General features: G+C 38.1%; 1 protein-coding gene across 3 annotated transcripts; it reads right to left on the reverse strand.

The window, feature by feature from the left end:
* Nucleotides 1-745: 745 nt before the first annotated feature.
* Nucleotides 746-24,928, reverse strand: LOC106091236 (mucin-17). 3 transcript variants are annotated; one of them, XM_013257710.2, is made up of 11 exons: nucleotides 24,751-24,928; nucleotides 24,344-24,486; nucleotides 18,622-19,812; nucleotides 17,962-18,555; nucleotides 14,235-15,862; nucleotides 13,967-14,121; nucleotides 13,694-13,884; nucleotides 12,463-12,536; nucleotides 12,229-12,399; nucleotides 1,650-1,754; nucleotides 746-1,572 (listed from the first exon to the last, which is right to left on the reverse strand). In XM_013257710.2, the coding sequence occupies exons 2-11, from the start codon at nucleotides 24,447-24,449 to the stop codon at nucleotides 1,423-1,425; spliced, it is 4,365 nt and encodes a 1,454-aa protein (XP_013113164.2). In that variant the 5' UTR covers nucleotides 24,450-24,486; nucleotides 24,751-24,928; the 3' UTR covers nucleotides 746-1,422. The 3 variants fall into 3 exon arrangements, with proteins under 3 accessions (XP_013113164.2, XP_013113163.2, XP_013113165.2); XM_013257709.2 differs by having other exon boundaries at nucleotides 13,967-14,154; XM_013257711.2 differs by having other exon boundaries at nucleotides 13,967-14,154; nucleotides 18,622-19,557; nucleotides 24,751-24,927.
* Between the last annotated feature and the right edge of the window lie 717 nt (nucleotides 24,929-25,645).

A 25,645-nucleotide genomic window follows, 5' to 3' on the forward strand; every position in this document is an offset into this window, starting at 1 on the left:
TAGTCCTCGGAGAACGACCGCCCCATTGCACCTGAAGAAATTGACCTCCCCCGGCAAACCAGAGTGGTTCTGGCTCAATTACGTTCCGGCAGATGCAGCCGCCTCAACTCCTACAGAGCAAGGATTGGATGCCGACGTGCAAGATGTATGTCCCGATTGTAACCAGGGACCCCACGATACACGTCACCTGTTTAACTGCCCAGCCAGACCCAGATCCCTGTGGACGCACCCCATCGTAGTCGCAGAGTTCCTGGGTCTTGACACTCAACAGAATCAAGCAGACGAAACATAGAACACAATAAACTGCTACAACAACAACAACAACAACAATATACCCCCATCGTATGGTGGAGGGTATAAAAATATTTGCATGTAATGCAAAAATCACAATTTTCTTGACACTCAACAGAATCAAGCGGGCGAAGGATAGAACACAATAAACTGCTACAACAACAACAATATACCCCATCCTATGTTGGAGGATATATTGGGTTGCCCAAAAAGTAATTGCGGATTTTTTTAAAAGAAAGTAAATGCATTTTTAATAAAACTTAGAATGAACTTTAATCAAATATACTTTTTTTACACTTTTTTTTCTAAAGCAAGCTAAAAGTAACAGCTGATAACTGACTGAAGAAAGAATGCAATTACAGAGTCACAGGCGGTGAAAAAATTTGTCAACGCCGACTATATTACTTTTTGGGTAACCCAATAAAAATATTTGCATGTAATGTAAAAATCACAATTTTTTTTCAATAGATTATTCTTTATTTTACCAATTTTATGTTTTATGCTTTTTGTCTTCAATCTCGATTTATGTATATAGGTATGCATATCCACTTTAGCCATTTTTTAGGTTTTCTCCGTTTTATAAATTAGAAAAATAGTTTATATCTTTGACCTAATGTAAATTAAAACTTACAAAGATTATATTAACAATAATTTCGATTTTAAAAGGCTCATACACACACGCGCCTTCGTTTCTTTCTTCACTTAATATCCGAATAGATATACATATGTAATAATTAATAAAATATATTTACAATATTTTGGCTGACTCATCTTAATGTATTATATGTATGTCTATGCCTATGCACATTCAATATTAAACGAAATTTAATATATATAAAAATAAATGTGGTGGGCGCCGATAATGTTAAACAATACACATAGTATTTCGAAAAAAAAACAAAAAAACTTAATCGTATAAACATATATATAAATATATGGATGCTTAATGTTGGGAAATGTTGTGGATGATTAACAAAAGAAAACTTATTATGTAAGGGACAATCTATGATTGCATATTTTTGTTTTGTTTTTTACTCTTCTAGTTTAGATAGTTTGAATGAGAAGAAGAAGATTGTACAAGGATATGAGTACATTTTTAGTACAGGAGGCGGCTTGGCGGCACGGAGACATTTAAACCTTTTCTCGTTTTTTGTAATTACGTTTAGAGGCGCATCGAGTAATGATATCCGAGACATGTGATTTGTGTTCGAAAATTTTCATTATTTGATTTTGTGCTTCACTAACGCCATCCACAATGATTTTACTGCGCTGCATATTACCCTGCAATAGTTAATAGTACAACAAATGCAATTGATTCATATCGATTGCTTGATTGCCAAAAAAAATGTACAACTCACCTTTAAAAGGTCACTTATGCGTTCAATTTCATTGGTAATGCCATTCGATTCCATTTGCTTTAGCATACTCGATAGTTTCTCATATCCCAGGGATTCGTTTTCGCACTAAAAAAAATACAAAGCAAATTCGAAATAATTAGAAAATGACATATTGTCTTGTAGACTAGCATCGAGTCCTATATAAATCATTGTAAAATATAGACCGGCTTAACCTGCATGCGACGGAGAAAATTTGTCCATTTTATCGCCCGATTTTCTCGTCCCATTTCAATAAGTATTAAACTTGAAGCGTATCCCACAAAGCTATGCGCTTGAGATTTATATTTTATTTTATATCAGGCATAGATATGCGTAAATCGCTCCATTAAGAAGAAGACTACAATTTGGTTGTACGCAATGCTCAAATCGCCGGGAGGATGAAGAAAGGGCGAATGGACGTATGTCAGCACTCTTGGGGAATCGGATAAAAATATACAGTTAAAAAAAACAGTAAGGAAGAGCAAATGTCAGGCGGTGCCGACTGTATAATACTCTACACCTACCCTATAAGTACAATGTGGGAGCTATTGGGTTGCCTAAAAAGTAATTGCGGATTTTTTTAAAAAAAAGTAAGTGCATTTTTAATAAAACTTAGAATGAACTTTAATCAAATATATAATTGCCATTTTGTTCGATAACCTTTTGCCATCCTCCTGGCAAATTTAGTATTCCACGCTCATAGAACTTCTGGCCTTTATCTGCAAAAAACTGAACCAAGTGCGATTTTATAGCCTCATCATTGCCGAAAGTTTTACCCCATTTAAGGAGTTGTGCAAAGATCGAAATAAATGGTAGTCTGATGGTGCAAGGTCAGGGCTATATGGTGGATGCATCAAAAGTTCCCTGCCAAGCTCACTCAGTTTTTGGAGAGTGACCAAAGATGTGTGCGGTCTAGCGTTGTCCTGGTGGAATATGACACCTTTACGATTGACCAATCTCCTTGATGGCTGTATTCAATTTGTCCAATTGTTGACAGTAAACATCCGAATTAATCGTTTGGTTCCTTGAAAGCAGCTTAAAATATACCACACCCTTCCAATCCCACCAAACAGACAGCATAACCTTCTTTTGGTGGATATCAGCCTTTGAAGTGGTTTGAGCTGGTTCACCATGCTTGGACCATGACCGTTTTCGACTAACGTTGTTGTAAACAATCCATTTTTCATCTCCAGTTATGATTCGTTTTAAAAACGGATCGAATTCATTGCGGTTAAGGTGCATATAGGTGCACAAGCGTTGATTCGGTTTGTTAAATGAATTTCTTTCAATACATGTGGTGGTACCCAAATATCAAGCTTTTTCACCAGTCCAAGACTTTTTATGTGATAATGAAGGTTGATTTTGGTATATTTAACTTCTCTCCTATCTCACGCTCAGTTACATGACGATCCAATTCGATTAATGCTTAAAATTTGCTTAAAATTTGTCAACGCCGACTATATGAAAAATTAGCAATTACTTTTTGGGCAACCCAATATATCAAATTCTGAACCAATTTTGATGGAGCTCGGCGGATGTTTTCAGATCAAATTTAGAGCAAATATCAAATTTAGAGCAAATATCAAATTTAGAGCAAATATCAAATTTAGAGCAAATATCAAATTTAGAGCAAATATCAAATTTAGAGCAAATATGTTCAAACTGTAATAACTACGGTTGACAAGTCACAACATTATTGCAAATTACTAGAGATGGGTACCCAAAAGGTATTTACCCGTTGAATTGGGTAAATACCCGGGAATTTATACCCAAAAGCTGGGTATTTATAATTTTGCAAATATCTTGGGTATAAACACATCTTTCAAAAAATTTTTGATGATTTCGCATTCCTTGTATATAACCTGATCTTTTGATCTCATAAAATCGGATTTTAGTTACAATATATATAGCCGATATATAGATCGATCTCCAGACTTATAGTCTTGAGGCAATAAATTGGTTATTTTTCATCCGATTTCGATGAAATTTGACACAGTGAGTTCTAGTAGACCCCTATTAATTTCTGTGTAGTACAGTTCAGATCGAACTATATTTGGATATATCTGCCGATATTGTGTAATGAGCCTATAAAAGGAGCATTTTTCATTCTATTTCGATAGATCGATCTCCAGACTTATAGTCTTGAGGCAATAAATTGGTTATTTTTCATCCGATTTCGATGAAATTTGACACAGTGAGTTCTGGTAGACGCCTATTAATTTCTGTGAAGTACAGTTCAGACTATATTTGGATATAGCTGCCCTTAGACCGACCACCGGATCTGCCGATATAGGATATTGAGGCCATAAAAGATCCATTTAATACCCGAATTCGATGAAATTTGGCACAGTGTGTTCTGGTAGACCTCTACCCACTCCTGTCACATGTGGTCCGGATCGGACCATATATGGATATAGCTGCCATATATATACCGATCTGCCGATATTGTGTAATGAGCCTAAAAAAGGAGCATTTTTCATTCTACTTCGATATCGTCTAGATCGGACCATATTTGGATATAGCTGCCATATAGACCGATATCCCGATCTCATCAAAATCGGATGAAAAATGCTCCTTTTATGGGCTCAATACTATATATCGAGAGATGGGTCTATATAGCAGCTATATCTAAATATGGTCCGATCTGAACGATATTCAACAAAAAGGTTTAGAGGGGTGCCAAATTTTATCGAAATAAGATGAAAATGCTCCTTATATAGGCTCATTACACAATATCGGGAGTTCGGTATATATGGCAGCTCTATCCAAATATGGTTCGATCTGTACCACATTTGACAGAAATGGGTAGGGGCCTACCGGAACACTCTGTGCCTAATTTCATCGAATTTGTGTATTAAATGGATCTTTTATGGCCTCAATACCCTATATCGGGAGATCGGTCCAAGGCGATATATAAAATGTTTAGGGGTTACTATCGATGAAAATTATATTTTGATAGACAATGTGGTCACACATACCCATCTGGCTCTTCGTCATCTTTATAACACTGACCTTGTTTCACCCCTTTCAATAAAGTACAAACTGGCTCATGCGTTAATTATGACACAAATTCTTTACTGCCTTGAGGTTTTTTCTGGTACTACCAAGCGCAACATGAAACTCTTGCCGCTTACTCTAAACCGAATAGTTCGTTGCCTGTATTCCGTTAAACGATTTGAGCATATTTCTCCACATGTGCAACGTTTTTTAGGTTGCTCATTTTGGCATTTTATTGATATTCGCTCAATAATATTATTTCGAAAGCTTTTGATTCAACAATCTCCATCTTTTTTTTGTCGAATTGTTCAGTTGTACTCGGTCACGCAACTGATATTGCCTAGTACAAGGGGTTTTTATGAATAATTCATTCCAGGTTAGAGTAGCCAGACTTTTCAACCGCCTACCTGGTACATTAAAACAGTTTTCTCTTAGCAATCATTCGTATCGTGATAAACTTTGAAACTTAGAAGTTTAGAAGATTCGTGGTTAATACGTCTATTGTCACAAGCAGACTATTAATGATTGTATATTGCACATTGAATCCTGTTGTTGCATTGAATTTTTGGGTCGATCTTTCGATCTTCGATTGTCAGGTTTTATTTCTTTATCTTTGGGGAAAATAGTGAATAAAATAAAACGTTTTTTATACCTTTTAAAGACCAATTTGTAGCTTTCTATTGTACTAATATAAAATAAAATACTAAATTTAAATTATTTTAAAATTTTAAATCTCTTTGAAGAAAAAGTAATAAGTTTTTTGCCTGTTAGGGCGAGATCATTAAATTTTACAATTTTTGTTTGTTTCTCTTCCGAGACGGATGCAAAGATGCAAATGGAAAAGGAAAGCCAAAGGTAGCAACACACACCAACCACTATGGGACGCGTTTCGTCTATGGTTAGAAGACTTTTCAACCACATTAGGTGTGATGGCTTCAAGGGCAGTGCGTTGGTATGTTGTATTTAAATCGTATTAATTGCGAAAACGCATCTATGATACAATTACCATATTAACCAAGCTCGACAACCCTGCTTATTAGCTGTACTTTTTCCATTGAGACATTTCTATATTGTCTCCCTACCAACATGGGTTCCGGAAATCGAAATCGACGATAACAAATATTTTACAATTTAATTGTTTGGTCAACGATGGCTTTAGGGAACGCTACCAAACGGATACTATATATACCGATTTTAGTAAAGCATTTGATAAAGTCAACCACAACCTTCTGTTAAGAAAAATAGACCTTATTGGTTTCAGTCCATCTTTACTAAAGTGGATCAGATCATATCTGACTGGACGTACTCAAAGAGTTAAATTTGGCAATGCAGTTTCTAAATCAATTGTTGTCTCTTCAGGTGTTTCACAGGGTAGACATCTGACCCTGTGCTGTTTTGTTTGTTTATAAACGATCTCCCATTTACTTTAAAGCACTCGAATATTTTGATGTATGCAGATGATGTAAAGATCCTCAGATCAACGAGAGACTTGATACTCTTTACGAATGGTGCAACCAGAACTTTATGGAACTTAATATTTCCAAATGCAAACACATATAATTTTCAAGAATAACCTCTCTTAAAGCTAGCTACTTTTTGGGTTCCAATCAACTTGAAGTAGTCTATAGCTTGAAAGACCTTGGATTTCTTCTAGACCAACGCTTAAACTTCCGTCAACGCATCTCAATGGTTGTAAACAAAGCACGTGGTGCTCTTGGCTTCATGAAACGCTGGAGTAAAGAACTTAATGTTTTCACTGTGACGATAAACTTATATACGTCGCTATTCAGAAGTAATCTCGAGTACGGTTCAGTGGTATGGAATCCGTACCACATTGCATTGCATTTATTTTTGTGTAATGGCAGACATTCTGTCTGCGGTAAATTACACTTTCTTCCGTACCACACATGATTTTGTGCATCTGTTGGAAGTTGTATTGATCTCTTCGAACGCTAAGACAACGGCACTAGCTCTCGCCGCTGGTCCGTGGTCCCAGGTTCGAATCCTGGCCGGGCTCTGCCGAACTCCAACTTTTCAAGTTTTTTTGCCTTTTAGGGCGAGATCATTAAATTTTACAATTTTTATTTGTTTCTCTTCCGAGACGAGCTGAATGATCGAAGATGCAAATGGAAAATAAACTCTTGAAAAAGTCGGAAAAAAGCCGACGAAACGTCGAGAAAAGGATGAAATAAACTTGTTTTATTTGCATTTTGAAACATATTGACCCTAACAACCCGCAAAAATCACGTAAGACATTTTTGCTGTTGTTGTTGTAAATTGTGTTGCCTGTAGCAAAGCTATTGCTAAGAATGAAAGCATTAGATGCCGCATTTGTTCTGGATGGCTTCATGCATCTTGTGCCAAACTCTCTGAAAAGGATCTAATAGCACTTAAGGCTATTAAAGTCTCCGTATTTATATGCAACAGCTGTGAGGTTAAAATTGGTTCAGGTGGCTGTGGTGGCGATGGTGGTGACATTGTTGATGACATACAATGTCTAAACAAGAAGTTTGACGACTTTCTTGCTCGTAATAAAGACGAAATGAGTTGCATCAAATCTGTTTTAGGCGAAATAAAGACTGAGGTGGCATCTTGCTTAAAAAAAAAGCTGAAATCGATGATGTTGCTTCATCATGTTCTGCAAGAATTAATGCTTTGGAGCTTGGAATCAACATTTTGCATCGACATATCTATGATACTGGTATAGTTATTGATGGATTGCCCTCGAACTTGAAAGACTTGGTTGTTGCGTTAGGAGATACCTCTCTCACGAAGTACGATATAAATAATGTTTGCTATATGCACAAGTGGAAGTTGGTTCTTGTAAAGTTTAACTCTGTACTAGTCCGTGATGCTATTATGAAGGAGTACATGCGACTCGGACACTGAAGGTAAGTGATGTTATTGCGGAAGAAGGTTGTGACATGAATAGCAGATTCATATATATATATATATATATATATATATATATATATATATATATATATATATATATATATATATATATATATATATATATATATATATATATATATAAGGGTGATTTTTTTGAGGTTAGGATTTTCATGCATTAGTATTTGACAGATCACGTGGGATTTCAGACATGGTGTCAAAGAGAAAGATGCTCAGTATGCTTTGACATTTCATCATGAATAGACTTACTAACGAGCAACGCTTGCAAATCATTGAATTTTATTACCAAAATCAGTGTTCGGTTCGAAATGTGTTCAAATTTTGACAAATTTTGTTCAGCGATGAGGCTCATTTCTGGTTGAATGGCTACGTAAATAAGCAAAATTGCCGCATTTGGAGTGAAGAGCAACCAGAAGCCGTTCAAGAACTGCCCATGCATCCCGAAAAATGCACTGTTTGGTGTGGTTTGTACGCTGGTGGAATCATTGGACCGTATTTTTTCAAAGATGCTGTTGGACGCAACGTTACGGTGAATGAACACATTTCGAACCGAACACTGATTTTGGTAATAAAATTCAATGATTTGCAAGCGTTGCTCGTTAGTAAGTCTATTCATGATGAAATGTCAAAGCATACTGAGCATCTTTCTCTTTGACACCATGTCTGAAATCCCACGTGATCTGTCAAATACTAATGCATGAAAATCCTAACCTCAAAAAAATCACCCTTTACGTACTTTGAACGTTTTGACATTCGAGCGCTGTTTGTGTTGCTTACAGTAACTTGAAAGATTCATCTCGCCCAATAAATGGAATTAAATCGTGAATATTTTCGTGCGATTAATTTTTACAACTTTCGGATTTGGATTATGGATTAACTCAACAACAGTGCATCGATGAACCTAATTCATTTTTTGGCGATGAAACTCCATCATGGACCAGTGTTTACCGATGGTATGGTGTATTCAATCGTGGTCATAGTTCACGCCAAGACGAATTTCGTGAGGGTCGTCCAAAATAAGTTGTATCAGTTGTTGTAACGAAAACCATTGATGCCGTGCGCCAACAGATATTGCAAGATCGTCAGATCGACCTATCGTGAGATTGAGATAACATGCATGAACATTTGACAGTCAAAAAAATTTGTTCGCAATGGATCCCACACAATTTGTTAACTTTTGCTCAAAAAAAGGCTCGTGTCGATTGGTCATAAAAACAAAGTTCGGCCCAGCCGAATCTTGGGAACCTACCACCATGGACTGTGCTAAAATATGCGAGTTATATCTAGTTATAGACCGAATTGGACCGTACCCGGCGCAGTTGTTGAGAGTTATAACAGAACACTATATGCAAAATGTCAGGATGTCAAATCGGGAGATCGGTTCATATGGGAGCTATATCATGTTCTTAACCGATTTGAACCGTACTTAGCACAGTTGTTGGAGTCATAACAGAACACCATGTACAAAATTTCAGCCAAATCCATGGGCTCAAGAAGTCAAATCGGGAGATCAGTTTATATGGGAGCTATATCAGGTTCTTGGCCGATTTGAATCGTATTTAGTACAGTTGGAGGAAGTCATAACAGAACACTATGCCCAAAATTTCAGCCAAATCGAACAAAAATTGTGGCTTCCATGGGCTCAAGAATTCAAATCGGGAAATCGGTTTATATGGGAGCTATATCAGGTTCTTGACCGATTTGGACCGTACTTAGCACACTTATTTAAAGTCATAACAGAACACCACATGCAAAATTTCAGCCAAATCGGACAACAATTGTGGCTTCCATGGAATCAAGAAGTCAAATCGGGAGATTGGTTTATATGGGAGCTATATCCATATCTGAACCGATATGGCCCTTTTGCAATCCCCAATGACCTACATCAATATAAAGTATCTGTAAAAAATTTCAAGAGGCTAGCTCTACGCGTCTAAGGTGTATAGATTCCCACCACTCTAAATCAATCCTAGGTTTTAGGTCGAGAGACTTTCTGTAACCAAAAAGGCAAATTCAAATTTGGTCGGACGAACGAATTCGCAAAATCGATCTACGATCTACAGAACATGTATTTGTAGGTTTTAGAATAAATGTTTAGAAGAGATGCGGTTATGGGTATTTAAATACTTAAGTGATATAACAACAACATAAACAAACTTTTTTTTTGTTTTGTTCAGTTATTCTCGTTCAGCTCAAAAAACTTAAATTTTTCGAAAAATTTATATGCGATTTGTTGGACGACAAACAATAAATAATCGCTACATATTAGTTGTATTTTTGAACAAGTGGCACTAATAGACGGAAAAGTGGCGCAAAAATGTTAAAAGTATGGCATTTAGTATCAAAATAAAAAAAAGTGGCAAACAAGTGGCATTGTCCAAAAAAAAGTGTCAAAATTGATACTAAAGTGGCACAACGGTAACGCTGGTTGTGTCTAGAAGCATTTGACTAGTTTCCCGTATCGCGATTTCATTTTCGACAATATGGGACTCGAATGAAAGGTATTCGGGAGTAGATTACGAATATGGTCCGGAAGGAGGATTAGGCTATACAATTTTTTGATATCTCAAGGGGAACGGACCCTCCCCCTTACCCCAAAAGTAACACCCAAAAATAAAAGTGGACCGATCGGGGCAATATGGAACTGTCATGTCATGTCATGTCAATATGGGACTCAAATGAAAAGTATTAGGCAGTAGATTACAAATATGGCATAAAACATTAGGTCCAAGAAATGGGAGGTCGCCCACCCCCAAATGGGCATATTAGCCGACCATGGCTATATGGGACTCAAATGAAAGGTATTAGGGAGTATATTACGAATATGACATTAAAATTTGTGTTCAAGTCTAGGTGGCGCTTTTCCTACTAAAGTTACGTCAAATGGGTTATTTGACCATTACAACAATATGGGACTCAAATGAAAGATATTTGAGTTTGAGTTGATATTCAATTTTGGAGCCAAGTGCTTTGGGGTACGCTCTAAAGCACCCCCTAAACTGAACTTCATTTTCGTTGGGAATTAAGAACGAATTTGATATCTATTTTCTGTGCAAAGTGACGGTGGCTGCCCCAGCCCCGACCATGGCAATATGGGGCTCAAATTAAAGGGATTTGGAAGTGCAGCACGAATTTGATATCCATATTTGAGTCGAAATGTCTGAGGTGCCATCTCTACCCAAAAACCACTTCTCATTACCCTAATTTTTAAAAACACCAGGAACCGAGCAGGGGCAAACTTCTCACACATCAATGAGTGCTTTCCGATTCAAGTTTAAACTCAATGTTTAATTTTTTTTTATAGCCGAGTCCGAACGGCTTCCCACAGTGCGACGCCTCTTTGGGGAAATTTTTTAAAATGACCATGCATGGCATTATACCTCGCATTAAGAGTGGATAACCATCGCTTGGTTCGATGTTCTCGCCAGTATTCGGACGAGTTCAACGTCATAGGCTACAATGGCACGAATTCTATATCCACATTCAGGGCGAAGTGTCCCCACACTAAAAAGATATTAGAGAGTTAAAGAAGGCGCAGCGGAGCGGGCCCGGTTCGGCTAGTTATTTTTATAAATATAATGAAAATATAAAAATTAATAACGAAAACATTTCATAAACAGTAGAATATGATTTCATGAATATAATAAATAGCATTATAAATTTTATGAAATTTTTGCCTTAAATGTTATGAAAATGTTCATAAACTTCATGTTTGATTTTCATAAATTTTAAGAGTTTCACTGGGACGTAATTAAACATTATTTTCATACATATTATGACAAAATCATTAATTTTTCTTTCTGTAAATGTTTCTTGTTTTGTTTACAAATCAGATGTTTTTCGATTTTGCATCGAAAGTAAAAAAAATTGAGGATTTCAAAAATCATGTGGAAATGAAAAAAGAGTCGAAAGTAAGAACATGGGCGACAAACTGATTTAAATACCAAAATTTTTGGTACGAATCCATGGTGGTTTCCAATATTCCACACGGCAGAAATTTCTTTTTTTTTTATTTAATAGTTCAATTTTGACTTAGGTCTTGCATTTTTGGGAGCTCTTTACCATAAGTCGTAGTCCCGACTCTATACTTTCAGAACCTGGGAAGCCTGCTAGTCTTAAAATCTTTAATTGTTTTTAAAGTCACAATAATGTACTAAGTGAATTGAAAATAGAACAATAAGGATTACACTACCAAAAGTACTACAATGAAAAAACTGATTGAATCAATTCATTTGTTAATTGAATATAGCACAAATTTCAATCACGATCGTAATTGAAAAAAATATTCGACTGTATTATAAAAGGTATTGTTGATTCAATTAAGTTTTTAATTGAAACGTACTAATTTTTTTACCCACGTTTACACTGCTCAATAAATCCGGATTTGTAGCCCACGTCAGCTGATTCTATAAAAGAAAAACAGATGATTGTGCCAGTAAAACATCTGTTTATCCTAAAACAGCTGTTCGATGTTGCAAATTTTTCTCCAGTAGAAATATGCAATCTCTCAATTATCAAACCCTCCAAATTTTACCCGCTCACTTCCGCTGGCAAACGACTTCTAGTAACAATTTGTGTAAATTTGTTTTCGCATGCATGGGTTCTGTTGATGGTCTTTTTTCGATTTTCTTTTTTTTATTTTTTCTCTTACCAAATCTTCCATTTGTGATTTTAAATGATAAATTTTCCATCCATTTATTTTTCCAAGTACATTTGTTTGATTTGCCAAATCCATGATTGTGGGACGCCTTTCTTCACGTGGCTTAACATCTGAATATCTTTGGAAATGATTATATGCGGATTTCCATGATTGTTTGTATGTCTGTAAGAAAAATATAGAAAAAAGTAAAAGAAATAATAAATTTGCCAATGTTGTAATACTTACACTCATGAGAGTACAGTTCTTGGGACGTTTGAGTATAAACTCCACAGGCTTCGTATTTTCTTTGCCATTAACCACTGGAAAAAAAAAACGAAAAAGAGTGTTTTGACTTATGGGTCGATTATGAATGGCAACCCAACATCAGTTGAGTAGCCGACGGGAGAATTGTTTATAGAAATGTCCATTCCTTTATTGAATTACACACTTCTTTTACAATTTACTTAGAAGCTGAACGTTCAAAACACCGATATTGGATAAAGCAAAAAAACATTTATTTTATGGTTTTTTATCTCCTGGCAACGCAATTATAGTTGAGTTGCCATCCATAATCAACCCCCTAGTCGCAATGCATTTTATAAAGTTACAGAGTAAAATAATTTTAACCTATAATACTCTTTCCTCCATTAAATCTATTTTCTTTACGCAAGAACTTCAGCAAATTTGTATACAACTAATGGGTCAATGATGGATTCCAATCGAACATCAGTTTAGTTGCCAACGTTCAAATTTTTTATAGAAATTTCCATTTCTTTATTGCATTGCGCAATTTTTCACCTTTTACAAAACAACTGAACGTTCAAAACACTTAAATTGAATGAAACTGACAAAAATTCCCAACTTTATATTAGTTTATATATTAAGTTTTCCTTTATCTAATGGCAACGCAACTCAACTAGATTTGTCATCCATAAACGACACCTTAATTTTTTAAACTATTGCAATGATTTTTAAAAAGTCACAGAGCATATAATCCTTATTCTGGTTGGTGTAGTCGAATGTCGAAATTTTTACAAAATGGCATTATGGTCATCATGTTCCCGCGGCAATTGGAGCTAGACGAGGATCGCCACCTCCACATACAGACATGTGGCTACAACAACTACAAAAACAATATGATTGTCGAAGACGAAAATTCGTTTACATTTTTGGTATCAAATTAGTCGAATTAGTGACAGTCAAATTTGACGAAAACGATCGATATATAAGTTAATTGCATTCGAAACTACATCGGGCCTGTTTGTCGAACCGAAATGGAACCTACTTTTATATTATTTTTTATTTAACACAATATTTTTCTATTATCAAACTGTCGAAAGCGAATAAGTTACAGAATATCACGAAATGTGAAATTCGCCTTTGACTACAACTGCTGTCGATTTTCGTCTACGACAACGGGAATAAGGATGATAGTTTCAACCTATAATACTCTTTATTCATAAAATCTCTTATTTACCTTCATGACCTGGGGTTGTTGCTACAACATTTGAAACTGTCCCATTGCTAACTACATTTGAAATATTGGCTTCATGCGTCGCAGGTGGATTTGATAAGTTTGAGCCTGCGCCATTTGTGTTGTTATTGCTGGCTTGTGGCGGTGGCAAACTCAGAGACGTTTGACTTTGTGTCGACAGTTGGCTGTCGTTCCTAAAAAAAAAACAAAAACAAAACAAACACAAAAACAAATAAAAAAATACTCTCCTTCAAGTAAGCTTAAACAAAAACTCACGTAGACCTTCTGGATTTCTTGCGTGGCGGACAATCCAATGGACCACCATTCAGCCTTTGTTGCATGGTTATTGCAGTGGGGCCTTGTAAACTATGATGTTGCTCAATTGTTGCTAGATTTCTAGTTGTTACTGGTGTGCCCGGCATTACATGCTGCTGTGGAACCACAGAATGATGATTGGAGTAAAGCTTTAATAGTGTTTCAAAAACATACAAGAAAATACACATACACACTTGGAAAACGCATAAAATTTTGTATAAAAACTTACCTCATTGATGGGATTAAAATGTGAATCAATGTTTGGACCACCACCCGGTAAACGATTTATGATCATATTATTATCTTGTATTTGTTGCTCAACGCCAGGTGAGGAGTTGGCCGAAACAGTGGTAGAACCATCTGATGAAGCTGGTGAATCCGCTCTCGTGGACCTGACCGCGGGCATAGATGAAGCAGTAATTGACGTTGACAGGCTATTAGAGGCTCTATCCTTTTTGGCCAATGACTCAGCTGTTAGTGCTGTAGAGGCTACCGAAGATGTGACTGATGTTAAGCTGTACGAACTTCCAATAGAAGAGGATGCAGGAGAGGAAGAATTTGGTGCCATATTCGATGGCCCGCCCATGGACATTAGGGCTGGCTGCAGATTTTTTGCCGCCCTTATGGGAGAACCATCTACATCGCGTTTGCGCAAGATATTTGAAACCACAGCTGTACCAGTTGACCCAAGTCCAGAAGTAACTTTTATAGAGGTCTGCAAGGGTATCACCATTTGATGAGTCTGTTGCTGAAGTTGTGAACTGACGGACGTTACATTTTGCTGGCATTGTGAAGAAGGTATTATAATTTGGGAGGTTTCTAATCCTGAAGTAGTTTGCTGTAAAATTTGTGGCGCAGTTTGAGAAACAGATATGGCATCCGCCGATGCTGCACTGCCAATTTGCCCAGTCGTCGATAACTGACTAAATCTCACTGGAACTGCTTGGATTTGAGTTCCCGCACTTGAAACAGGTATTTGCAATTGACCAATGGTGCGCCCTATTGTTGTCGGCACCACAGTAAATGTTGCCGTAGTTGAATTACCACCGCCTGCATGGCTAACAAAGGGCAACGAAGATATTGATAGATTAGCCGCCGAACTTGCTATTTGGTTTTGAGACATGGTGCTGCTTGTCACTGTGGTTGTGGTCAACGACAAGACTCCTGTCGAAACTTGCACCGAGCTAGCTGGCACAGATTCGTAATAAATAGTGCTGCCAGGCTGTAGAAAGGCGCCAGCAGCTACATTACCCGATGAAGTCAATACATTTGCCGGAGAGCAACCCGTATTGGCCACATTAACAGCCGAAACTGAGGTATTGACAATGGCTCCACTATTACTGCTGGTGCTGCTATTGCTATGGGGTCTTTGAGGTACTGCCGGCGTATGTATAAAAACATTTGCAGGCGAGGCGTTTGCAGCAACACCGCCCGAAGAATTGGCCCCCGTAGAGTTATCCAATTGGGCTTGAGTCATTACCTTACCCACAGTTATGGCACTTGCGTTTTTAATGGGTGTCATTGTACCTGTTATGATATTCCCACCACCGGTACCGCGTGCACTAATGGCAAGAGGAACCACTGTCGCACCACCTGCTGCTGTCACTGCTGCTGAGGGGGTCACCAAGTTTTGCGTTGTCAACAACTGTCCACCCTGAGAAACGTTGACTAATTGCGTAGTGGCATTTGTCGATAGGTTGGTAGCAGTAATACTCGCAGTCGAAATTGATGGAGAAGCACTGCCAGAAGCACTAGTATTGATATTCTGTTGACCACCCGAAGAGGGAAGTTTCGCCAGCTGAGTTATGGTTAGAGATGGCTGGACTTTAGCTGCCATTGTAACAGGCGGCCGTATGCCTTCATTGAAAAACAAAAATTATTAAATTTTAGTATTAATTTTTAGGTAATTTGTGGGTGCCTTTAAAAACACTGAATAGTTGAATAAGAATTGTCATGCTTTAGTTGCAGTTCGTCTATGGTTTCAACAATTCTCAGTGCTATTAATGAATCATGCCATGATTGCTATTTTCAATATGTACAAACAAGAGAACAAACACAGATTTTTGTTTACCATTGAGCTAAAGATATGAAAGAACAACGTGACGAAATTCCTTTTTTTTATACCAAATGTACATTTAAATACAGATAATAATCAATTAAACATATGGCATGAAAAGATTTTCTTTTGTGCTCAAAAAAAAAAAAAAACCTAAAAGTTGAATTGTCTGCAATGACATCGATGACCACTACCCCATCTTGTGGTGCAATCGCTTTGAAACTTTACATGTATGAAGCTTTCGGTTCCCTGATAAATAAAAGGTACATTCGTTATTTTTATGTAGTATAGTTACCGAGAAATCGAGGTTATAAAAAAGATAGGACAGAGACCATATGTCATATCAAAAATAACATTGAAAAGACATATATTGGGTTGCCCAAAAAGTAATTGCGGATTTTTTATATAGTCGGCGTTGACAAATTTTTTCAACGGCTTGTGACTCTGTAATTGCATTCTTTCTTCTGTCAGTTATCAGCTGTTACTTTTAGCTTGCTTTAGAAAAAAAAGTGTAAAAAAAGTATATTTGATTAAAGTTCATTCTAAGTTTTATTAAAAATGCATTTACTTTCTTTTAAAAAATCCGCAATTACTTTTTGGGCAACCCAATAGTTTTAACGGTGAGGCGTAATAGACAACACAACGTCGTTACAAAGCACAAGAAGTGTAAACAAAGAAGAATTTAAACAAAAATTAAAAAAAGAGTTGTTATTGTGTAGCCACATTTTCATATGGATGTGGCGAGCCTCGTCAAGCTCCTGTTGGTGAGCAAGCTCGTTGCAGGGTGACAGATGCCGAGTATTTCGCAAAACACGACGTCACTTGTCCTGGGCTAAGGAAGCATGACCTCGCCGGGAGCCCGCAGCTAAGCTTCTCAATGTTCCCGCCTGTGTGGTGCTCTCACCCTATCCCGGGGAGGTTTCAAGGAGGGTCAAAATGACCCTTTAGGGTCACAATGGTAACGCTGGGCGGAGTACGAGGCGGCCGACGACTGGCCGGCAATGGATGCTTTCTATGATAACAGCCTGAATGAGGCTGAGGCGTGTGCTGTGGTCGAGTATTTCGCGAAACACGTCGTCACTTGTCCCGGGCTAAGGAAGCATGACCTCGCACTGCTGATTGAAACCCTGCATGGTCATTATATTGTAAATTATTTGAAGTGCGCTCTCTGGACACAGGGAGAGGCGGACTTCTGCATGGAGCACATTTTATGTAACTGCCCAGCAATTGCGAGAAGTCACAGGATAATGCCTGCCGCTGATAGCAATTCTTGGCATATTTGACTAGAACTTTTGCATATGCAAGGTGTAAGGTATATAAGGTTCGGCTTACCAAACTTTACATCTATATAATGTGCGATTTTTTTGTGTCCCTTTTTACAAAAAGTGTGCCACCTATTTTTACCACCTTTCGAAAATGTTCAACGCTAACGCTGGTTGCGTGCCATCCTACCTAACCTAATCTCTATCTGACCCATATTTGCCTGCAAAAATATGTTCATGAAAGTTAATTTTGTAGTGTTTTAGTCATATATGGTCTAACAACTTGTCTTATAAATGAGCAAATTAAATTTAATTTACAACTCGCATTGATATAAATGAATTCTTGGAATGCAAGGGAATACAAGTTTTAAGAATTTGATTGTTAAGCCATCCAGCTTGCCTTAGCCATCGAAATGTATTGATAAGATTTTTTTCAAAAATGCAATTAAAAGAGAACCCAAGACTTTCTTCACCAACTACGAAATTCGTTACCGGGTCCACATGTATGTGGGCTGGGCCTGGGGATGGCTGGTCCTCGACTCTCCGAAATCGAGCACTTTCGAAAATTATTTTGTTTGTAATGTTTCCGTTTTTTGTTTCCCAACAACTAAAAAAAATATATTTTTGCTTAAACTTACCAATTTTGCCTGCCCCTGTTGTATTCACTATAATCGGTTGCAGCATTACATTGGCAGCCAGGCGGCCAGTAGATCCAATAATTTGTTGCGCTGTCCCGCCTGGCTGTTGTTGCAATTGTATAATGCGTGTCGTTGTTGATGGTATAACATTTACACTTGACGCCGTCACGCCAGTAACAGTAGTGCTACGCGGTGAATTGGTTGCTGCTACACTGGCTGCTGTTGCATTCGAAACACCCGATGCCATGGTAGGTGTCAATTGCGGCAAATTGGGAGCCCTTATACTTATACTTGTTGTATTCAATTTAGTAGCCGAAAATGACTTTGTAAATGACATAGGCCGTATTTGACGTGGTGCTCCTGCTGTACCAGATGCAGGCGTTAATGGTGTGGCCACGGCAAAACGTGGCCCACCACCACCAACAGATGTAGAATTGAATTGTTGCTGTTGTGTTGATAGAGTTTGAGCACCACTCACATTTGAAGAGTACACAAGGGTGGCTTGGTGCTGTCTGGGTGGTAAGACGGTGGCTACGTAGGTCTGTTGTTGCTGCTGTTGTTGAGATGCCGCCGACGAAACAGCTTGTATGGTGGCTAAAGAAACAATATACACAACATTAATTATTTTACAATAAGTGGTAAGTGTTTTAGGAAACTTACATTGTTGTTGAGATGTGGGAGGATGATGTTGTCCCGTAATAAGTCCCGAATTTGACTGTAAAGCTGAAGCAGTTGTAGTAACAACTGTGCCACTGACGGGTGCCACAGAACCACTGACAGAAACTGGAGCTCCACTTATACCTTGCGTTGTTATAATCCTTTGCCTAGATTGATGTGGTATGGCACGTATCAATTGCATTTGACCTGTCTGATTTGCTGCCATCCAGGTGGTGCTTGTTGCTGGTGATATAACAGTTGTGGCTGGCGAGGAAGTATTGCGACTTACTGCAGTGCCGCGTACAAAATTGCCTGCAGCCGTTATACCTGTTACAGTGGTCCCGCCACTAGTTCCGCCAGTAACTGAAGCAGGAGTGGTCCTTATGGGAGTAACCAAACGTTGTCCAGCGGGTACGCCCATTCCAACGCCAGTCATTTGAGTAGCAGTTACACTGGCTCTTGGCAAATAAGTGGCTTGCGTTGCTGTTCTAGTAACAGTTATTGAAGTATTTGATACGGATCTTGCTGGAGCAGTTGGAAACGCAGTAATTTGAGTACGTCCGGGGCCGGCATTTTCCAATTGCTTCATCATCGACGGAGTCATAATGTTGCTCATAACAACACGAACTTGTGTGGACTGGCCGCCCGCCCCAATAGCTCTTATAGAGGTAGCACCACTGGCACCCGAAGCCTGCGAAGAGTTTAAAGCTATAGGAGTACCACTTATCGATGTCGCAACTGCACCACTATTTCCCACCTTTATGGCTCCCACAGTCGATAAACCACCACTTGTGACTATGGTACCTGTGGTGCCGCCACCGCCACCACCGACACTTCCCAGCGCTGTAGGATTTAGACCACTCAATGATATACCACCAGGCCCTGCAGCATTGGCTGCATCAATGGTCGTTGTCTTGACATGCGTTATTTTAGCTGCAACTGGATTTAAAGAAAATAAATTTGTAACATTTGTTGGATTTTTCAATTGTATGGATGGTGGATGATGGGCCTGCTGTGCAGTCTGGGGATTTATAATTGTGTTGGTATTGGGAGTTGTGATAGAAGAAGACTGTAACTGTAACGGTGTTGGAGTCGATGTTGTTGGTGAAGGCAAAGGTGAATGTTGTGATTGTTGTTGTAAAGATACTGGATGTGGATGGGGTATTAATTGGGTTTTAATAATTTTCAGGGGTTCTGCGAAAGAAAACGAAAAACAAACAAAAAATGAAAGGAAAACAATACAACAAAACAAATGGGTCTTTTTTAAATTTGTGCTTATGTTCACTTATTTCTTTATTTAAAATCAAAAATTATTTAATTTATGCTGAAAGATATTTTTATACACACTACTATCCTATGGTAGGGTTATATTCATACAGGACAGCTAACACGAAGTATTACCAAGTACACAATCCCATGGCAGCCGGTTGTACGTACCGGATTGACCCGATGAATTCCTTCATCGGCAAGGGCTGCCGCCTCAGTGTACCACACACTGCTACTACAACAACAACATTACCAAGTACACATTGTTGTTTACAAACTGAGTGAATTGAAAAAGAAATTATTCGCGATGGAGTTCAAAGGGAATAAAATGTGATTTCATTGTATTAGGCTTGAAAATCACAAACGGCTACTATTGGTGAACTCAAACACCTTAAAACCACATAACGTTTGTGTACCGCACCATAAATTGTTGGAATGATACCGGTAGCGTTGCCAAACGCCATAGTGGTGTTAAAAAGCTGCAACAACAGTTTCAATGGTTTTACGAGCGAAGGCTCGAACTCCATGAAATTCACGCCGTAGCGGCAATCAAATGGCTAAAGATCTGCGAGATGCAATTTATATTGAAAAACGAGCTTGAGGTAAGGCCTTGCAAGTTCCAAAAGGCATTTGATATTACACCACAGCCAAATATAAAAAGTAAGGCTTTAAGTTATTCCCGGTAGCCAAGCTCAGAGAGCAACCGAGCGCGTTCACAGATTGCAAATAGTGGAATGCTACGTATACGGAGCAGTCGCGGACAATCAGCGATATCGAGTGGAGAGACTCAGTGAGAGGGTTGACTAGGATTGGTACATCCAAAAGAGCACAGGAGTTGCTGCGCTTGTACGATCGTGCACAACGAACGTTGAATATTGATCTCGTGATTGAAATTTTTGTCTTTGAATCAATTTTTTAATTTAATCTGAAACAATTTTCAATCACAATTAAATTTTCAATTTAAAATTTATGGATCAATAATTTTTTTAATAAAATCTGAAATGCGCACAGTATAAAAAGTCACAAAAAAAATTAATAAAAATTTAATTGAAAATGAAATTGTTTTCGATTAAAAAATATTTTTTTAATTGAATATTGATTTCGTGATTGAAATTTTTGCTATTGAATTAATTTTATTTAAATCTGAAACAATTTAAAATCACAATAAAATTTTCAATTAAAAAATTATCGTACAGACCGACCGATCTCCCTTCTCTCACCAGTAGCAAAGACGCTTGAGGCATTACTCCTCCCGAGCCTGGTAGGAGAATTTCCATTCGCCGAGCATCAACATGGATATCGAAGACTGCATAACACAACAACTGCTTTGCATGCCATCACCGCACACATTTGCCGTGGCTTCAATCAGCCCAGGCAATGTGATAGAACGGTCCTCCTGGCGCTGGAACTATCGAAGGTATACGACACGGTCAGCCATGCCAAACTATTTAAGGACATCGCCAACACGTCCCACTCACTTGGGGCGCAGACAAAGAAACCTTGTTGTCCACGTACAAAGCAATTGGTCGATCTGTGGTTAGTTATGTAGCTCCAGTGTGGTCTCGTCAGCTTTGTGACACGCAGTGGAATAATATGGAGATCTGTCAGAATGCCGTTCTCGTGTGGACCACCTTCATCAGAAGACAAAGATCCTTGCAAAGACATAACTACATCCTGTCTAAACAAACCTTTTAGGTTGTTATCGCGGAGACCATCCAAATCATAATCTTGTGGATAGATATCCACCGCCCAGAAGCCTTAAATTGGATCTACATGATCTAGAGCGTGAGGATCAACGCTACAAGAGAGAACCCCTAGATCAAGCAGGCCTAGACAACATTCATGAAGACACGGTAGCAGATGCGATAAATAACTACCGGGTGAATGTAGTCCTTGGAAGACGTTCCGGCAGATGCAGCCGCCTCAACTCCTACAGAGCAAGGATTGATGCCGACGTGCAAGATGTATGTCCCCATCGTAACCAGGGACCACACGATACACCTCACCTCTTTAACTGCCCAGCCAGACCCAGATCCTTGTGGACGCAATCTATCTTGGTCGCAGAGTTCCTGGATCTTGACACTCAACAGACACTTGTCACAAGCAGACGGAAGACATCAACAACAAAATTGCACAAAATATAGTAACGGTAAATTAAATTACTATTATATTTTCCATCTCATGTGATGATATGGCTGCTGTGACCGCCGATGGCCGCTCTCCAATCATTTTCATCGAGCCTGCCGTCGAAGTAATCACCAATTATTATCGGGAATAGCTTTTGGAACCTGCTTTGGAGCCGTGGGCACTTAAAAATGTAGGTCGTAGACCATGAACTTACCAACAAGACTCGGCACCGTCACATAAAGCACGCGTAAGCCAAGATTAGCAAAAACATCATGTGCCGTACTTTAATTCGTTCACACAGGTATGTACAATTCGCCAGATGCCAATCCGATTGACTTCTCTATTTAGACCATTTTAGAAAGCAAGGTAAAGACTAAAAGATATGTGTGTATGAATGCGTTTAAGCAAGCCATTATATGGGAATAGTCCAAAATACCGGCAGATTACGATTTAAGTTGGTAACACTTCTTGTCATCTACCCAGTTGGGATAGGCACTGGTTATTTAAAGGCGCCAATTACCCGCCTTGTCATATCGAGCATCATGAGCACTCAGTATTTGTGCAAGAGCCTGTGCCGCCCAATCTTTCACTGAGACTCTCCGCTCGATACCGCTGATTGTCCGCGACTGCCGTTGCAGCTACTTTGTATGGAGCATTCCACTATCCGCAACCTGTAGACGCGCCCGGTAGCACGCAGTTAAGCTTCTCGTGACAGCACTGAACACCACACAGATCGAACCTCATTGTTTTAGCCTGTGTGGTGCTCACAGCTATCCCGTGCCCTTTATTATCATTCTATTCATCCCAGACCCTATCAAAATTTATTTTTTGATCGTCGTAGAAACCTAAGATTCATTAGACATGTACGTGCGACTCCCTTGCTGTCTGTTGTAAAAACGCTATAACTCTTAAGTTATCCAACTGAAAGCTAAAACCGATTATATTTTTATCGAAAAGGCAATTAAGACTCGAATCGGACATCGCTCATTGATATGCTAGAAGTTTCCGAGTCGATCTAGGCACGCGTAAAGCTTCCCGTTTGAATTTTGCACAGATACTTAATATTGGTGAAGGTCGTTGGGGATTGCAAATGGGCCATATCGGTTCAGATTTGGATATAGCTCCCATATAAACCGATCTCCCAAATTGACTTCCTGTGTTCCTGGAAGCCCCAATTTTGTCCAATTTAGCTACAGTGAATGTTCATCGCCCAAGCCGACGGCATCGATATTATGGGTCAGTGCCAAGTAAAAATTCATTTGAATATAAGCCTTATAGTTTACGCAAAAGTGGAAGACCAAAATTTCGATGTAGTGGAGAAAAAAATCTCGAAACAAGGATCAGAAATTGAAGATGTGCATATGATTGAGAAGCTTTAAAGTTTTTTCTAAGTTACGGTAGAAATTCAAACGGTATACAGCTGCCAAATAAATAGTAAGATATCCCCATAGTTCATTCGTATGGAAACATAGCAACTTGGACAATTCTATACACGTCCCTATTACCTTCATAACAATTGAAAATATTTCGGGGAAAGCATTCCAGCTCATAGTGATTAAAAGTTCATATTCCTTGTTTTTATGCTTTTGACCTTTTATAGACAGTGGGTGGGTGGATATTGATTTAAGGGATAACCTTATCGAACAAAATTTTCACACTTGCTTTCAGTCACAAAATTCGCCTTAAAGAAAACAAGCCCTTCAATTGCAAACGACAAAAAATATGCAGACAACAAATTTTGCAGAGATAATATACTTTTCTTTAATATAACATACAATAAATAAGCTGTGCCGGTCGCAGACGGACGCTTTGAAATTGTGAAATATGTATGACAAAGCGCAAGCAATTTATTATCGTAGTTTTTGTTGTTATTTTTAAAGTTTATACATACTGAATATCCTTTAAGTCCATTAGTCCAATTAAAGGTAGTTGGTAGCAAACAATAAAAATAATTTTCTCTATTGTGTTGACAAATCACGAACTAACTTGCAATTCTCGATTATAGCTATTTGGTAGTCTGAATAATTTTCCTCCTACCCCCCCATCAACTTGACGAAAAGATAGAGTACACAAAAAAGCAACACTGCCACGACACGAATGCAATAGCAATAGAACCCAATAAAAATATGGTGATAGATACAGAAAAATGACAAAGAAGACATACAAAAGGCAAAGAAAATAAATAACCAAAAGAAAAGAGAATCGAAAAAACGAACACTTACAACACAATGATAAGAGAACTTTTTTTTCTTTGCCAAAGGTAAAACACAGTACATAGGCTTTTTACAAAAGCAAAAAGAGCTTGACAGGCACAAAAGTTTGATTAACTCACCTCCGGTTGGTGTTGTTGTTCCTCCGCCTGGACCTGCACCACTGCCGCCACCTGGTCCTGGTGCTCCACCACCCCCCGTACCGTTGCTACCGTCGCTTGTATTCATTTTATTTAAAAACGCCGTATATTTATTGATAAAAATTCTAAGAAAATTGAAAAATGCTCTAATTCATTATTTAGCAATAAGACAATATATATATTTCTTTTAATAACAAATCACTGCACATCTTGGCACAGAGCAGCAAAAGTACAGCTTGGCGGTTGGCTTTCAGTCGAATGTACGAATATATATTACGTTTGTGCCTCCCCAATACACACTTTGATTTGGCCACACACACGCACTTATATTCTAGCTCTTTTTGACATATTTTTTTTGCATTTTTTTTTCCTTATGTCCCCGCACTCACCTTAATTTGTTTATAGACCTATTTTGAGATTAATTTTTAGTCGATTTTCTGTAAAGAGATCCACAGCGGAATATTTCTATACTTTATACTTCACGGGATGGTTTCTGTTAGTTGCTTTTAGAAGAAAGAAAATTCACTCACAACATAACATCCGTCTTGGAAGAAATAAAACGATAAAACGAATGATGAGAAAGACATAGGGGATCTAATGAGGTCTTTACATGGTACATCAAACACTAAATGATATGTAGAATACATTTTTACACAAGGTGGATTTAAATAGGTGGTCTCATACGATCAGCTGTTAAAAGCCGGCCAGGTTTGACGGTATTAAGAAGACAAAGTATTCTGTTCAGTTTTCAGGCGGAATGCTGTCAAACTCCATGGAAAAAACGGCGAAACGCTGGTGAAACAGTAGAACTCTGTTTATGGTAAGGAAAATGGCAAAAAGAAATTTTAGTGACAACGTTTGACATCATTGTCGGCATCATATTTGTTTGTGTTATTGGTTTTAATGGTATTTTTATTTTGTAATTTTATTAACGCGAAATAAATAATTAAACCATAAGTGAAAATAAAAAACGTCTTTTGATATGAAAATTAAAACAAAACATAACTGTCAAATTCCGCTCACGGAACAATTTAAGATTTCCGCGACTATTTCGAAAGCAGAATAGAATACCAACCCTGAGGCTGGTACTACGTTTTTTTTTCTGTCAAAAATTTTTCGGAAATCGTTCTTTCGGTTGTTTGACATGGCAGCATTCACTGAATGAATTCACTGAATGACTGAATCCTGACATGATTATCACATTTAGTTTTTTTTGGAGTTTCTTTGGCCAAAATGTTGCCATTTAAGGTTGGTACTACGTTGTTTTTGATGACAAATTTCCCT

The sequence above is a fragment of the Stomoxys calcitrans genome, chromosome 1 (genome assembly GCF_963082655.1).
Source record: "Stomoxys calcitrans chromosome 1, idStoCalc2.1, whole genome shotgun sequence".
Lineage (NCBI taxonomy): Eukaryota > Metazoa > Arthropoda > Insecta > Diptera > Muscidae > Stomoxys > Stomoxys calcitrans.